The sequence below is a fragment of the Rhincodon typus genome, chromosome 28, assembly GCF_021869965.1.
Source record: "Rhincodon typus isolate 14 chromosome 28, sRhiTyp1.1, whole genome shotgun sequence".
Taxonomy (NCBI): domain Eukaryota; kingdom Metazoa; phylum Chordata; class Chondrichthyes; order Orectolobiformes; family Rhincodontidae; genus Rhincodon; species Rhincodon typus.
Genome location: NC_063359.1, coordinates 581528 through 598446, shown reverse-complemented (window position 1 = coordinate 598446; position 16919 = coordinate 581528). Strand labels below are relative to the sequence as shown.

The 16919-nt window shown below is 41.5% G+C and overlaps 1 protein-coding gene across 1 annotated transcript in view; it reads left to right on the top strand.

The window, feature by feature from the left end:
• The window catches only part of LOC109924898 (exonuclease mut-7 homolog), an 86571-nt gene that overhangs the window by 15635 nt on the left and 54017 nt on the right, over nucleotides 1-16919 (top strand). Inside the window, 2 exon segments of the mRNA XM_048613336.1 lie at nucleotides 6298-6402; nucleotides 6404-6437. Of these exon segments, the coding sequence (XP_048469293.1) occupies nucleotides 6298-6402; nucleotides 6404-6437 (139 nt within the window).

Here is a 16919-nt window from a genome sequence, read left to right as displayed (position 1 = left end):
CTCCTCATCCTGGAACCCTGTGTTTCCCCTCCTCATCCTGGAACCCTATCCCTACCTAACAACCTGTTCCCACCTGCCACTTATCTTTCATACTTCTCTCAGCATTTGTAATGTTGGAAACTTGGAATCCGTAGCCGATATCATAAAACCCGACAAGCTTGCCACTTTATTTCACCAACTGAACCTAACAACAGGGAACAGGTCATAGAATTGTGCAGCATGGGAACAGACCTTTGGGTCCAACTTGTCCATGCCGCCCAGATATCCTAAATTAATCTATTGCCATTTGCCAGCATTTGGTCCCATATCCCTCTCAATCCTTCTTTTTCATGTATCCATCCAGATGCCTTTTAAATGTTGTAATTGTACCAGCCTCCACCACTTCCTTGGCAGTTGATTCCATACATGCACCATCCTCTGAGCGAAAAAAATTATCTCTTAGTTCCCTTTTAAATCTTCACCCTTTCACCTTAAACCGATGCCTTCTAGTTTTGGACTCCCCTACCCTTGGAGGGGAAAAAAACCTTGACTCTTCTCCCCCCCCCCCCCCCCCCCCCCCCGCCAAGCCATGCCCCTCATGACTTTATAAACCTGATTAAGGTCACCCCTCAGCCTCTGACATTCCAGGCAAAATAGCCCTTGCCTATTCAGCCTCTCCCTGTAGCTCAAATCCTCCAAGCCCGACAATATCCTTTTAAAACTTTTCTGCACCATTTCAAGTTTCACAACATCTTTCCTATAGCAGGGAGATGAGAATTGAACGCAGAATTCCAAAAGCGGCCTCGCCAATGTCCTGTACAGCTGCAACATGACATCCAAACTCCTATACACAATGCACTGAACAATAAAGGCAAGCGTAACAAACCTCTCTTTCACTATCCTATCTACCTGTGACTCTGTCTTCAAGGAACTATGAATCTGCCCCCAGCTTTGTTTGTTTGGCAGCACTCCCCAGAACTCTATCATTAAGTGTATAAGTCCTGCCCTGATTTGCCTTTCCATAATGCCACACCTCACATTTATCTAAATTACACTCAGTCTGTCACTGCTTAGCCCATTGACCCATCTGATCAAGGTCCCAGTGTTCTTTGAAATAACCTTTGCTGTCCGCTACACCACCAATTTTGGTGTCATTTTGAAACTTACTGAACATTCTTCCTAGATTCAGATCCAAATAATTTATATAAGTAACAAAAAGCAGTGGACCCAGCACCAATCCTTGCAGCTGGTCATACTCCATTCCAAAAATCAACCCTCCACTACCACTCTCTGTCTCCTACCTTCAAGCCAATTTTGTGTCCAAATGACTAGCTCTCCCTAGATTTCATGGGATCTAACCTCGCTAACCAATCTACCACGTGGAACTTTGTTGAACGCGTTGCTGAAGCCTGTATAGTTAACATTCACCACTCCATTTCCATCAATCCTCTTTGTCACTTCTTCAAAAAACTCACACCAGTTAGTGAGACATGATTTCCCACACACAAAGCCATGTTGACTATCCTTAATCAATCCTTGCCTTTCCAAATACATGTAAATCCTGTCACTCGGAATCCCTTCCAACAACTACCCACCACTGATGTCAGGCTCACCGGTCTATAGTTCCCAGGCTTACCCTTACCATCTTTATTAAATCATGGCACCATATTAGGCACCCTCCAGTCTTCCAGCACCTCACCCTTGTCAATCAATAATACAAATATCTCAGCAACGGGGCCGAGCAGTGACTTCACTAACTTCCCACAAAGTTCTAGGATACACCTAATCAGGTCCTGGCGTTTATCCACCTTTATGCATTTTAAGATGTCTAGCAGCACCACCTTTGAAATACGGACACTTTTCAAGATATCACTATTTATTTCTCCAAGTTCTCTATCTTCCATATCCTTCTCCACAGTAAATAATTGGTGTGAAAGACTTGTTTAATATCTCACCCATTTCCCATGGTTCCACACATGACAGCTATGTTGATCTTTGAAGGACCCTATTCTCTTCCTAGTTACTGTTTTGCCCTTTATTGTATTTGTAGAATCTCTTTGGATTCTCCTTAACCCTATTTATGAAAGCTATCTCATGTCCCCTTTTTGCCCTCCTGATTTTCCTCTTAAGTATACTGCTACTGCCCTCATACTCTTCTTGGGATTCACTCGATCCCAGCTATTTATATCTGACATATGCTGCCTCCTTTTTCTTGAGCAGAGCTTCAATTTCTCTAGTCATCCAGCATTTCCTACACCTACCAGCTTTGCCCTTTGCACTAACAGGAACATACTGACTCTGAATTCTTGTTATCTCATTTTTGAAGGCCTTCCACTTTCCAACCATCCCTTTACCTGTGAATAGCCAATCTCAATCAACTTTTGAAAGTTCCTGCCTAATACCACCAAAATTGGTCCTATTCCAATTGAGAACTTTAACTTTTAGATCTGGTCTATCCTTTTCCATAACTATTTTAAAACTAATAGAATTATGATCACTGGCTCCAAAGTGCTCCCCCACTGACAATTCAATCACTTGCCCTACCTTACTTCCCAAGAGGACGTCACATTTTGCTCCTTCTCTAGTAGGTATATCCATGTACTGAATAAGATAATTTTCTTGTACACTTTTAACAAATTCCTCTCCATCTAAGCCCTTAACACTATGGCAGTCCCATTCTATGTTTGGTGCATTAAATTCCCTACCATTACAACTATGTCATTCTTGCAGATGTGGTGTGGAACAGGTCATTCAGCCGGAGTCCACACCGACTCTCATCCCACCCAGACTTACCCCCCCCACCCCGTATCCCTGTAGCCCTGAATTTCCCAAGGCTAATCCACCTAACCTACACATCCATGGACACTATGGGCAATTTAGCATGGCCAATCCACCTAACCTGCACGTTTTTGGAACAAAAACAGCTGGAAAAGCTCAGCAGGTCTGACAGCATCTGTAAAGAAAAAGTCAGAATTAATGTTTCGGCTCCAGTGACCCTTCCTCAGAACTGGGAGGAAGTTCTGGGAGCACTTGGAGGGAACCCACGCAGACACTGGGAGAAAGTGCAAACTCCACACAGACAGTTGCCCGAGGCTGGAATTGAAACTGGGTCCCTGATGCTGTGACGTAGCAGTGCTAACCACTGAGCCACCTGTGCCTCCCTGAGATATCTGAGATCTCCTTACAAATTTGCTTCTCAATTTCCCACTGACTATTGGGGGTTCTATAGTACAATACCAATAAGGTGATCATCCCTTTCTTATTTCTCAGTTCCAACCAAATAACTTCACTGGACGCATTCCCAGAAATAACCTCCCTGGGTATAGCTGTAATGTTACCCCTAACTAAAAACCCCACTCCCTCTCCTCTCCTGCCCCCCTTTCTATCCTTCCTATAACATCTATATTCTAGAACATTAAGCTGCCAGTCCTGTCCTTCCCTGAGCCACGTTTCTGTAACAGCTATGATATCCCAGTCTCATGTTCCCAACCATACCCTGAGTTCATCTGCCTTACCTACCAGGCCTCTTGCATTGAAATAAATGCGGTTCAATTTATCAGTTGTACTTCGTTCTCTCCTTTCCCCCTTATTAGTTTGTAGCACTAGCAAATCTCTCTGCCAGGATATTGATCCCGTTACAATTCAGGTGCAACCCATCCTCCTTATATAGGTCACTTGTACCTATTTCTAACTAATTCAGTCAAACTGGGACAAGGACAGCAGACACATGGCAACACAATCATCTGCAAGTTTCCCTCCAAGGCACTTACCATCCTGCCTTGGAAATATATTGGCATCCCTTCATTGTCACTGGGTCAAAATCTCAGATTTCCCTCCCTAAAGGTATTGTAGCTGCACTGGTTCAAGAAGGAAGCTCACCACCATCTTCTCAAGGGGCATCTGCGATGGTCAAAGATGCTGGCCCATCCAGCGATATCCATATCTCATGAATGAGTGGGGAAAAAAATTACCTTCCTGTTTTAGCAGAATGAATTAAACACATATGGATACTAATTCTCCTACTTGAGACTGGGATATACAGTAAAGCATTTAAGAGTGATTAGTGTATATCTACATCCTTATTTGTGGGAAGTTATAACAAATGTCCTCTTTTCCATGACAGTCAATTATAGATATTGTAAATCACTGTAAAAACATTGTAAAGCAGCACTTGATAATGGGTTTAATGATGCCCATCACATTTTGAGAAGTAAAATGGAAGGATACCATATTCATGGTATTTTATCAAATAATGTTTAATCTAAAATAAAGCAAATCTTAGTGAACTGTTGTATGTGAATTAATACAAATTATAATGAGGAACTATTCAAGTCTCAAATTTAACATCAAGCTCAGTAAACTAAGTTATTGTAAACTGATGATTGTGTTAGTCATGTTAGTGTTGAAAATAAAGACTTAATATAGTTTACATCTGTGGATAGGCAATAAATGCTGGCCCAGGCAGCGATGCCCACATCCTATGAGTGAATCTCCAGCTATACAAAAGCCTGGTTCGGCCACATCTGGAGTATTGTATCCAGTTCTGGTCGCCTCAATACAGGAAAGATGTGGAGGCATTGGAAAAGGTGCAGAAGAGATTTACCAGGATGTTGCCTGGAATGGAGGGAAGGTCTTACGAGGAAAGGTTGAGAGAGCTAGGGCTTTTCTCTTTAGAAGGAGGAAGGATGAGAGGTGACTTGATAGAGGTGTACAAAATGATCAGAGGTATAGATAGAGTGGACAGCCAGAGACTTTTTCGTAGGGTGGAGGTAGCTATTACGAGGGGGCATAGTTTTAAAGTGAATGGAGGTAGATACAGGGGAGACGTCAGAGGTAGGTTCTTTACTCAGAGAGTGGTCAGGGCGTGGAATGCATTGCCAGAGCAGGTAGTGGAGTCGGCCTCATTAGGGGCATTTAAGCGGCTATTAGATAGGCATATGGATGATAGTATAAGGTAGGGTTGGAGGTTAGATAGACCTTAGGATTAGGGTAAAAGTTCGGCACAACTTCGTGGGCCGAAGAGCCTGGACTGTACTGTACTGTTCTATGTTCTATGAATAAAAGAAACCATAGGTTAGAAGTACAGTCAATAATCTGCAAGATAACTTTTATGTATTTCAGTCAGTACATATTGTAAAATAACAAAAGCAGAAGAATGGCATCAAGGAGTGGAGTTCCCAGTATAACTCACTCAGAACACAAACTGTGTGAGGAAACATTGACATCGTAGCCATAGACATGCTACATCAGAGTGCAATAAAATGACATGCAAAACAGGTAGTAATTCAATTCTTGAACTTGTCAGAATTGGATTAATATTAAAAGCAACTAGCTTTTAAATTTTAAAACATCAAACATAAATTGAAATCGATATGCAAAAAAGATTGACAGAAGTTGGGGGTGGGACAAAGAGGAGAGTTTAGTCATGGACCTGAGAGAGGAAAATCACTGATTTTTGGTATTTTCCTTTTGGGACCTGCTGTGATTCACATAATGCAAATTGACACAGAGTGCTGTTTTGAACTGCAGATGGAAGCGAAGGTCATTCTCCTTAAAGCAGAGCACATTCAGGAAAGATTTAACTAAGGTTTTCAACTGTCTAAGGTTGTGATGTTGTAGAAGGGGAGAGGTCTCAGTAACTTGAAGGCAAAGATGAAGATAGTTCATCAAAGAATCTGGTGGGACTGGAGGATTTATTTGCTGCATCATACTGTCTAAGAGGATGGTGGAAGCAGATTGTAACTGTTAAAAGTGAATTGGGTAATTAATTGGTGAAGAAACATTTGCAGCTCTGTGGGGGAAGGGCAGGGTGTGGTTCTTTCACAGAGGCAGCATAATCAGGCCAAATGACCACTTGCACTGTACAATTATTTGAACTGTTTTGATTGTTTCCCCATCAGAAACCCAACTTTTTGTTGTTCTGCCTCTGTCCTTGGGGACTCCCTCAGAGCACTTTGACTTTGTGCTGAACCTGCCTTTGAATATTCTATTTCTAATTGCCTCTCTTTCTCCTTTCTGCTTGCACTTCTTGTTCAGTGCCTCGCCCCCTCTGGAATTCCCTGTACGATGCTCTGTTACTGTAGGTTCACAACTTAGATGACAGTTTGCGTTTAAAATCCAAATCAGGAGGAAATGCAATGAGGAAAAAGCCCTCCTGCTGCCTGTGAACTGGGCCAGGACTATTTTATAGAGCTAAATCTGGACAAACTATCTTATCCATTCATTCATAAGTGCTCAATCCTGTCTAAACTTTTCATCACTCCTCATTCACTCTACAAAGAAAGGACCCTCATGAACAGTCTTATTCTCTTAATGCAGGTCTGCATTCCACTCCTGCTTCAGGATAAAGTGAGCCTGGTCGAGGCCTATGTAGCTGACTATCCAGGACTACAGCGTGTCTTGTTGCAGCTGCTGGATTCCTGGTGCCATTCGATGGCCAACATTGCAGACATCCAAAGGTATGGTCAAGTCTTTGGACGTCACTGAGTGCTGCTAACGGCTCCTCCACTTGGTGTGCTGGATAAGCCCAGTGCCTTGGGTGGTACTGCTAGCACTGGGTCATTCAAATTTCACTGCTAGACTGTGTTATGCTGGTTGATCTTGGAGAGGGGATGCTATGAGGGAATTTACTGCCCCTGGCCTGGCAATGGAATAATCAGCCAAAGTCATTCATCGTAACTTCTGCTTCAGATTTCAGATGCACAGATGTCAGGAGGTTAGGTTTGGAATGGACAGTGATGTAGTGACTTTCCAATAGTTTTTCCACAATCTCTAGGTAGAACAAGGATTGAAAACACCCTTTCAGAGAGTGGAGGCTTCCAGTTTGCCAATCATTGTGTGACTCTGTACGGAACTATCAGCCTAGTGCCAGTATAGCTGCCAGCATCAGTTGATCATGTCTGCTTCGATATGTCGCTCAATGTGACCTTGTAGTACTGACATATCCCATTGCATAATATGTCCATCCTTGTAAAGTGACTTGATGCATTTTCTGATGTTAACATCTCAACAAGACATGGTGGGTACAGTCTGGTTGGTTGGGCAGGAAATTAGAATTTAATCTAGGCAAATGAGGTAATACATTTTGAGATGTACAACAAGACATGGAGCTAGATGATAATTGAGACCATACTGAGTACTGGGGAAAAATTGAGGAGCTTTAGAGAGTATATCCAAAATCCTTAAAGGTAGCAGGACAGTTCAAATAACGGAGGAAAAAAAGACATCTTGAACGCTTTCCTTTATACACCAAGGCATTGAACATGAAAACAGGGAAGCTACATTACTGTATACAATATTAGTTAGATCACTGATCGAGTACTGCACGCAGTTCAGTCACCACATTGTAGCAGATGTATAATTGCACTGGAGAGGGTGCAGAAGAGATTTAAGGTGATGTTGCCAGGATTGGAAAATTTTAGTTATGGGGAAAGATTGATCAGTGTGATGAAAGGTGTACAGCATTTCTATTTTGGGACTTAGATTACAAAATAGATGGAGATAGACGTGAGTCAGTTCTGTGAAAGTAATTTTTTTAAAAAGCGGCTAGAAAATTATTTGGAATAGTGACTTCAGTGCATTATTTCCGAGAAAGCATGCGACTTCAGTCAAATACATGGCAGGACCTTGTGTATTGGTAATGGATAGATTGTTTATACTGTTGGGTTTATGACAGATTAAACACATCAGTCCATTAGATTAGTTTTGATTTTAGAACAGAAGATTCATAGAATCCCTATGCATCCCACCTAGACTTAGCCCCCCTACCCTGTCCCTGTAACTGTATATTTCCCATGGCTAATCCACCTAGCCTGCGCATCCCTGGACACTGTGGGTAATTTAACATGGCTAATCCACCTAACCTGCACATCTTTGGACTGTGGGAGGAAACCGGAGCACCCAAAGGAAACGCGCACAGATATGTGGAGAATGTCCAAACTCCACACAGACAGTCACCCCAGCATGGAATCGAACCTGGGTCACTGGTGCTATGAGGCAGCAGTGTTAACCACTGAGCCACCGTGCTGCCCCACAATTTAAGATCTTAGTTCAGAAGAATCAGGAGTTGAGTTTATAAGCAAGTTTCAGTTTTCTGTAAGCAGTAGAATCAAATTATAGTTGATGAAAATTAGTCACTTAAGTTTAGTGTCTGAAGCGTCTAAACCAGGAGCGTTGGATATAAGTATTCAAGTTATTAGAACTGCTAAAGTTTCAGCCATCAGGTTTGTGAAAGGCTCATGATACTGGACTTGGAAAAGAATTGAAAAATTGTCTTCTTGGTCTAAGGAAAATAAGGTGGGAGGAGTCAGTTATGTGAAAACATGAAGTCTTGGGAGAGCGACATTTCTCTGGAACTGAGTATCTATAAAAGAATAGTGTTAGGAAATTTTGTTTTGCTGTGTGTGGTATGGTCTTATTAACTGTAATAAAAGGGAGACAGTGGTATTGTGGAAATCTAGCACTCCGGGCTAATATTCTGGAAGCATGGGTTTGAATTCCACCATGATGGTTGGTGAAATTTGAATTCAACAAAAAAACTGAAATAAAAATCTAGCCCAATGGCTACCATGTAACCATTGTTGATTGTCATAAAACCCATCTGGCTTGTTAATGTCCTGAATGGAAGGAAATCTGCTATCCTTGCTTGGTCTGGCCTACATGTGGCTTCAGACCCATGGTAGTGTGGTTGGCTCTTAAATGCCCTCTGAAATGGCCCAGGAAGCCACTCTATGCAAGGGCAATGATGAATGGGCAATAAATCCTGATCTACATCCCATGAACAAATAATAAAGATAGCTTTTTGTTTGTTTTCTTTCTTTTGTAAAATAAACTTATTATGGTTAAAGAACATTTGCAGTTTTGCGTGAATATGTTTCAGTGAGTAACCACCATGCGAAGGTAGTTAATGATAGTAATAACAATTAACCTAAATTCTTGTAGTCATTAACTATAAGAACCAAACATGGGATCTATCAAGCCAGGTCTCTGAGATGTCACATTTCCAATATTACCATTAGCTGTGATCATAATGGACTACAACAGGAGAGGCTGAGGAATTACGAAATTGAGCTTTATAAAGTTATGAGAGGCTTAGATGGAGGATGACCTACTTTTACTCTAGCAGAGGGGACAAAAACTGTGGGACACAGATTTAAAGTAAGTGGCATAAGGACTGAAGGTGATGTGAAGTATTTGGTAGAGGATGTTGGTAAGAACCTAGAATCGCTAGCCTGAAAGGAAGAGAGCGGAAAACTTTTGGCACATTTACAAATTACCTGGATGAATCTCCTTGAAGAGCCCATGATTCGGGACCAAGTACGGCTCTGTGGGATTAAACTGGGAAGCTCTTGACCTCCTTCTGTGCCATTATTTCTTTACCGGAAGATTTTCTATCAATGATTAATATTGTGTAATATATACCTCTTGCATAGTCCCTCCATCCCAACTTCACTGCTCCTTCATTCATCCCATTCTTCCTTCATCCCTCCCTGTACTGTCCTGTCCTGCTCTCCTTCACCCTCCTCCTGTCCATGCTGCCCCTTTCCCTGTTCCTCCCATGCTGCCTCTTTCCCTGTCCCTCCCATGCTGCCCCTTTCGCTCCCCACCCTCTGTTCTGCTCCTCCCCCTCATCACTCCCAAGTCACCCGTCTCTCTCCCTCCCCTCCCTGGTGTATCTCCCTTCCTCCCCTCCCATGCCCCACCTCTCTACCCCCTCCCACCTGTGCCCTCCCACCCGTGACCCCCCTCTCTACCCCTCCCCCCCGTGGCCCCGCTCTCTCCCCCTCCCACCCGTGGCCCCTCACTCCTCCCCCTCCCACCGGTGTCCCTTCTCCTTCCGCTCCTGTGTTACCTGTGTAGCTGGTGCCAGTGTATCCCAATGCTCTCAGTTATATGCCTCATGTAAGACTTGGAAAGAACCTGTTCTGTTTGGTTTGGTTTAGTATAGTAATGTTCTCAAAACCACATCCACTAAAGGTGAAGCGTTGGGAATACTTATTCAAAAAGATTATAAAGATGACCATCACCTAAACCATTTGAAGTGTGTTACTGCAGCTGGGGGGTTTCACAGTTCAGTTTTTAACTGCAATGAGTTTGAGGAGCTGGCAGTCTGTGCATCTCGCATTTCAAATTGAAATGCAGAGTGCATTCATGCAAAGGATCTGCTGGCTGTTGATCTGAAAGCAGCACAGCCTTTCCTGCACCCTGTGTGTGACAGGCTAGGATAAAGACTCTCTTTGATCCTTCTGATGACTGAGACAAAGAAATTGAGTCAGTGCTACACAATTAACTGATTTGCACGGAGCTTATTTATACAGATTGGCACCGAATTTCAAAAGGAGATTGATTGGAAAATCTCAGCTCTGAAAAAAGGCACGGAGGGCGAGTGGTAGCAGCTGCTTTTAGAATTCGTATAGAGGCGTACTGAGGGCTGCTGTTATGCTCCAAAAGGTGACTGTATTTAAACAGAATTCAAGTCCCCACTTTTATGTGAAAGCTTTATTTCAGTTAGCCACAGTCCATAAAACTCTCACCCACTGATTACTACGTCTCCATATTTATACAACCAATTCAATCCCAGTTAACTTTTCATTAATATATCCATCACCTGGTCCCTCATTCCACTTGATCACAGACATTCCTTCAGACCAATTTAGATGAGAACAGATCCCCATTTTTTTCTCTTTTTAAATAAATCAATATCTAATTTTAAAAAATCAAACATGCAAAATGACAGACTGTTTTCCTTTTTTTTTTATGTTTCCAAGAGTTCTTTTTCCAGTATGTCCAACAGTTCCTTAGAATTTGTTGAATTCTTTTCTAAAATAGTTAGCCGGCTGTTGCTATCCACCCATTTCAATTTGGGGATCTCACCATTCTCCATTATCGTTTTAAAAATGAAATATTGATCCTCATTCCTTTTTTATTCACTGCCTTCCATGAACATTGATAATAAATCACTATGGGATAATGTACCACTCAATAGGCTGCTGAACCCCTTTTTTGAATTTCTTCATAAAGATTCCTTTATGCTGCTTCTTATGTTGCTAATACAACGTGACAATGTCAGCTTTTAACTAAATACAACTCTATTTTAATAAGTTGATTATCAAACCGTATAGGGATCATTTAGATCATATATATATTTAACTTCCAGGGTGTTTCCACTGTGCCTCATTTGGCGGATGAATAAAATATTCCCTCCTGAGCTGGTCTCCATGCAAAAATACACCTTTATTAACGATTGATGTACATTCCCAAGCATTTGTTACTAGCTGAGCCAAAAAAAAATCAAAATTGCTTTTCTGTTTTTGGAGAATCTACCCTTGTATATCTTGACCCCAGTTTTTCTTCAAAAACTAGTCTGGCTTTAGCTTTGTAAGTCCCATCAGGGTGCATATCCACCAGTGTAATGGGGTTGGTTGTCACTTATCTGTGATCCTCTGTATACGCTTTAAATTCTCTCCAACTTTGTAACTCTAATTACTTGGCATCTTTTTATCAACTTTCCTTCTACTTTGTTCATGACTACTAAGACTTCCCACTCATGTTCTTCTGCTTCTCGTGGTATTTCTGTTTTATACCTTTTTTTTGTTAAACATGCCTTCTATCTTACATTCTGCCTTTTTCTGGGTTGCTGCTGTTTGAATTCTGCCTCCTTTAGGATTTCACTCAATGGGCTGTGAAATCTTTCCAGGGGCATATGTGGTCCTAGACACACTGTTTGAACATTTTCTAGCCTTCTATCTTTGTATACCATGTTCTTGATCCATGGGCATAACTTCCTGCCTCTCATCCTGTAAATTCATTCAGCTTTCATATTTTACAGCTTTACTTCTTAAATAGTTGCATATCTCCATTGACTAGCACCTTCTGTCAATATTTGACTATGTGGCAGTTGTCCTTTGGGACTAAAGACCTCATATTGACGATCAGAACTGACCTGCGTGTCATCAAACTAACTGCCAATTGCAGCAGTATAATCCTCATACCTGTGCAACATCTGGGTATGAGAAGTACCTGGTTTGTTACTACTTTTTTAGAAATCCTTTATAAATCAATGCTGTTACAACCCACTGGGGCCATATACTGTAAATTGAGCCCTGCTCAATTTGACCAAAAGTCAACGTTTTTTCAAAGTATGCACAGTACCCCAATTTACCTGACTTTCAGACCAAAGTTGATTGAAAGCATGGACCAGGTTCCTGTACTAAACAAGAATTATTATTTATTATAAGTAATTAGACTATAGCTACGAGTAAACAGATAAAAACCATTGGAATATAACACTGCTAACTAAAAACTCTAAACTCCTTATAAAGTCCCCCTTACACACAGACAAACAAGTAGGGAAAATGGATTATTTACAGAGGTAGAAAAAAACTGGAAATTCAGTTCAGTGTTCATTCTTTCCTGATCCAGATGTTTAGAGATCCATCTTTGACCAGCCAAGCCTTAGTGTTCAATTGTCTTTCTCTAGAAGCTTCCACTGGTTTGTAAGAATTAGAGAATGACTCACTCATTTGGAAAATATCTCTGATTTATCAATTCAAAAGTCATAACTCTCAGCAATTGCTTCAGGAAAGGTTTTCAAGTTTAAACTGATTTTTTGATGCAGAGAATGAGCAGCTTAGAGAACTACAGCACACCCTTCTGCATCTTTCCCTGTGGCTCTAACTTGTTTTGAGTTCCACTGTGCTCAGTTAGCTGGCAATCAGTTGGCTTCACATGTCAATAATTCCTCAGCTCCTGATTGGTTGCACCTTGCAGGAATTGGCTGCCAGAAAAAAAAGAATTCACAACTTGTATCGAATTCTTTGATGTGAAATTATGCAGCCTTCCTGGTAAATCACTTGTTCTTAATAAACAGTTCTTTCTCATTGCAGTCCACGGTTTCAAAAGACACAAAAATAAAAAGGCATGGTTCTTGAAGAGTATACTTGAACTGCCTAGTTCCTGTACTGTAAAATTATTAATTTTCTAGCTTCACTAAATTTCTTTCCCGGACCTCTCCATTCTTTGAGACCCTCTTTCTTATAATAAAAGATATGGCCAGATTGAACCTGGTTTCCAATGGCCTTATCTTTTACAGAATCTGTGGAAGCAGGCCATTCAGCCCATTGAGTCCACACTGCTGTTCCGTACAGCATCCCACCCAGACACAGCTCCCCCCCACTCTATCCGTGTAACCCTGCATATCGTATGGCTAATCCACCTAACCTGCACATCCCTGGACACGATAGGCAGTTCAGCATGGCCAAGCCATTTAACCTGCACATCTTTGAAAATTGGGAGGAAACCGCAGCACCCGGAGGAAACCTGGGAGAATGTGCAAACTCTACACAGACAGTTGCCCAAGGCAGGAACTGAACCAGAGGCCTTGGCGCTATGAGACAGCAGTGCTTACCACTAAGACACCGTGCTACTGAATTCTTTCTGAGACTTTGACTTTAATGAAAGCCTTTATGCCCGTATACAGTGTATTCAAATGTTTTGACAAAGTAGAAGTTCTCAAGGTGGGAACTGATCACACATTGTTGATGGAACGTTAGGATTCCTACATAAAAACAAGCTGATATCTCTGCCCACCATCTGCTTGAATTCTTAGCATATGCAGCCTGTGCTAATGAAGATAATTTATGGTTTGGCCATTTTACCAAAATTTTATGAACCATTTTGTCTATTACTGCATGGTTCCTTAAAAACACCCCATTGCTAAAAATGTCTTTCTGCTGCTGTATTCGTCATTAATATTTTCATATTTGCATACTCATCTCTGAATTCATCATCAACTAACTCCCCCAATATTCAATTAGAAAATTTGTTGGAGTATAGTCCCTGTTCACTGACAAAATGGGGTTGCCAAATCCACAAAATTTAAAATGAATATGCGTTTTGCTTATCCCATACCTTTAAATCCATGTTCTCTGCCTTATTGTAAACTCTTGCTAAAGCCAAACTTACTATGAACAGTGTTCACTGGTATTTTTTAAAACTCAGTCATCTATCACATCTCTTCAATGACCTTATTATTCTTTTGCCCCTTATTCCTGGATCCATTACTAAAAGTTTAATCTTTTTGACGGCAGATGAGCAAATTGTAATGTTGAAATAATTGACACTCCAATTCAGGCAACATCCTTTTTTGCACCCTTCCTATAATGTAAGGACCAAAAATGCACGCAAAATTCCAGATGTGGCCTAACTGAAATCTATGGCTGCAACATGACTTGCCAACTTCATACTTACTGCTCTGTCCAATGAAGGCAAACATGCCATATGCCTTTTTTTAAAATCATCTTATCCACTAATGTTGCCAATTTCGAGGAGCTATGAACTTGGACCCCAAGATCCCTCTGTATATCGATGCTGCTAAGGATCCTACCATTTACTGTATACTTTGCTCTTGCATTTGATCTCCCAAAATGCATCGCCTTGCACTTGTTCAGATTAAATCCACCTTACATTTCGTCACCCAACTTTCCAACTGGTCTATACCCTGCTGTATCCTTTGATAAACTTTCTTACTATCCGCAACTCCACCAACTTCTGTGTTGTCTGCAAACTTACTAATCAGACCACCTACATTTTCATTCATATCACTTATATGTATTACAAATAGCAGAAGTCCCAGCACTGATCATTGCAGAACACCACGGATCACAGACCTCCTGTCAGAAAACACCCCTCCACAACTAATCTCTCTTCCACAGCCAAGCCAATTTTGTATCCAACTAGCGAACTCACCATGGATCCCATGTGACTTTATCTTCTGGACCAGCCTGCCATAGAGGACCTTGTCAGATGCTTTAGTAAAGCCGATGTAGATAACATCTGCTGCCCTACCCTCATCAATCACCTTCATCACTTTCTCAAAAACTGAATCAAATTTATGAGACAAGACCTCCCCTGCATAAAGCCATGCTGACTATCCCTAATAAGTCCATTCTTCTCCAAATGCAAGCAAGTGGCTGAAGAGGATACAAAGATCTATGTCAAGGCCTCAGCATTCTCCTCCCTCACCTCCTTCAGTATCCTGGGATGGATTCTATCAAGCCATGGGTACTTATCTATCTTAATGATTTTCATGACAACAAACACCACCTCCTCTCTAATATCCACATGCCCGAGAATTTCAGCATACCCCTCTCTAATTTTACCATTATCCATGACCTCCTCCTTGGTGGATAATAATGCGAAGTAGTCAGTAAGAACCTCACGCAGTCCCCCTGGCTCCATGCATAAATTCCCTCCTTTGTCCTTGAGTGGACCTACCCATTCCCTATTTACCCTCTTGCTCCCAATATACTTATAAAATGCCTTGAGATTCTCCTTAATGCTACTTGGCCCCTTCTAGTCCTCCTAATTCCATTTTAAAATTCTTTTCTGCTTCCTTTATACTCCTCAAGGGCCTTGTTTGATTTCAGTTTTCTAAACTGCTCAAAATATGCTTCTTCTTTTTAACTAAAAGAAACCTTAATACTTTGGCACAGTCCAATAATGTAAATGCTAGAAAAACTTGGGGAATTTCCAAATGAATTTATTAAGTCTTGCATACAACCTACTGAATTCCAATATGTACTTATCCACAGTACTATCCTGAGTCTTTCTAAATATATCAAAATCTGACCAAGCAGTCAATAAATTATCTTTTTTATAAATTTTATCCATGAAAGTTAACAATCTGTTCAAAATGTTATCCGTATTAAATAATCAGTATAAAGGCTATGATTGTTTGTTTGTTTTTTTGTACTTTAGATTGTGGACCGAAATGGGGAAAGGGCTGGTTTATAAACCAAGGATTGCTGCACTTTTTAAAAGCAGATAATTTGACACTAATTGTAAGTGCTGTTTACATAACTATTTGTGCAAGCAGTGAGGGAAGATTAATAGACAAGCTAGAAGCTTTGAGCAGCAACAAGTAACTGATTGGTCTTTGGACTAGTGACTAATTTTGGATGGCAAATGACTGTGATTGCCTCCCAGAGAGCATGGAGGGGTGTGAATGTTTGGGAGAAGCCATCAGATCTCCACAAGAGAGGAGTTTTTTTCTTTTTTCTGCACTAAAACCCACCTTAACCGTGAAGGAAGCCAGTTTACTTTTTCCCTCAGAAATTGCTGTAAACTGTGGCTTTTAATCAGTAAGCCAGATACTTTTTAAGTGAATCAGTCACCCTGTACCTTCTGGAAGCAAGTGAAAGTATCTGGAGAAGTTTATTCGTTAAGTGCAGAAACAAAAACAAAGTTGCTGGAAAAGCTCCGTGGGTCTGGCAGCATCTGTGGAGGGGAAAACAGAGTTAACGTTTTGGGTCCGGTGACCCTTCCTCAAAACTGGTTGTCATCTTGTGGGCCTTGATGCCTGAAAGGAAAAGAAAAAATTTCTTGTTAGCACGACGAATGAGCTGGAGGATGAAGTGGAACTGCGGAGTGGTGCAGCCCTGAGCCAGCACGTTGTGATGCTGTTGGAGAGAGAGGTTGAGAGTGTGCATGTGGCTCCGCATGGCACTGAGTGTGGATCTCAGGATGCGGCGAGAGCAGCTGTCTGTGGAACGTTCAACATCATGGAGATATCTGTGATCCTGCCAGAATTCAAAACATGAGGGATGAAACTTCAGTTGGAATCCACGTGGGGTGAGTCTGAGCCAGAGGCAGTCACTGACGAATGTGATATGGCTGTGGAAACGAGTTTTAGCAAATACCTGGTCAAACACCAGGAGTGACAGTGAAATTAAAGTCGGTGGGCAGGAAGAGAGATTGGAACGGAAATCCCGTCGGAGAGAGGAGCAGAACTTCTTCAAGATGGGCATGCCTGGAAGAGATGTGGCAGTGAGTTAAATACTAAATAAAAACCAAAAGAACTGCGGATGCTGTAAATCAGGAACAAAAACAAAGTTGCTGGAAAAGCTCAGCAGGTCTGGCATCATCTGTGGAGGAGAAAACAG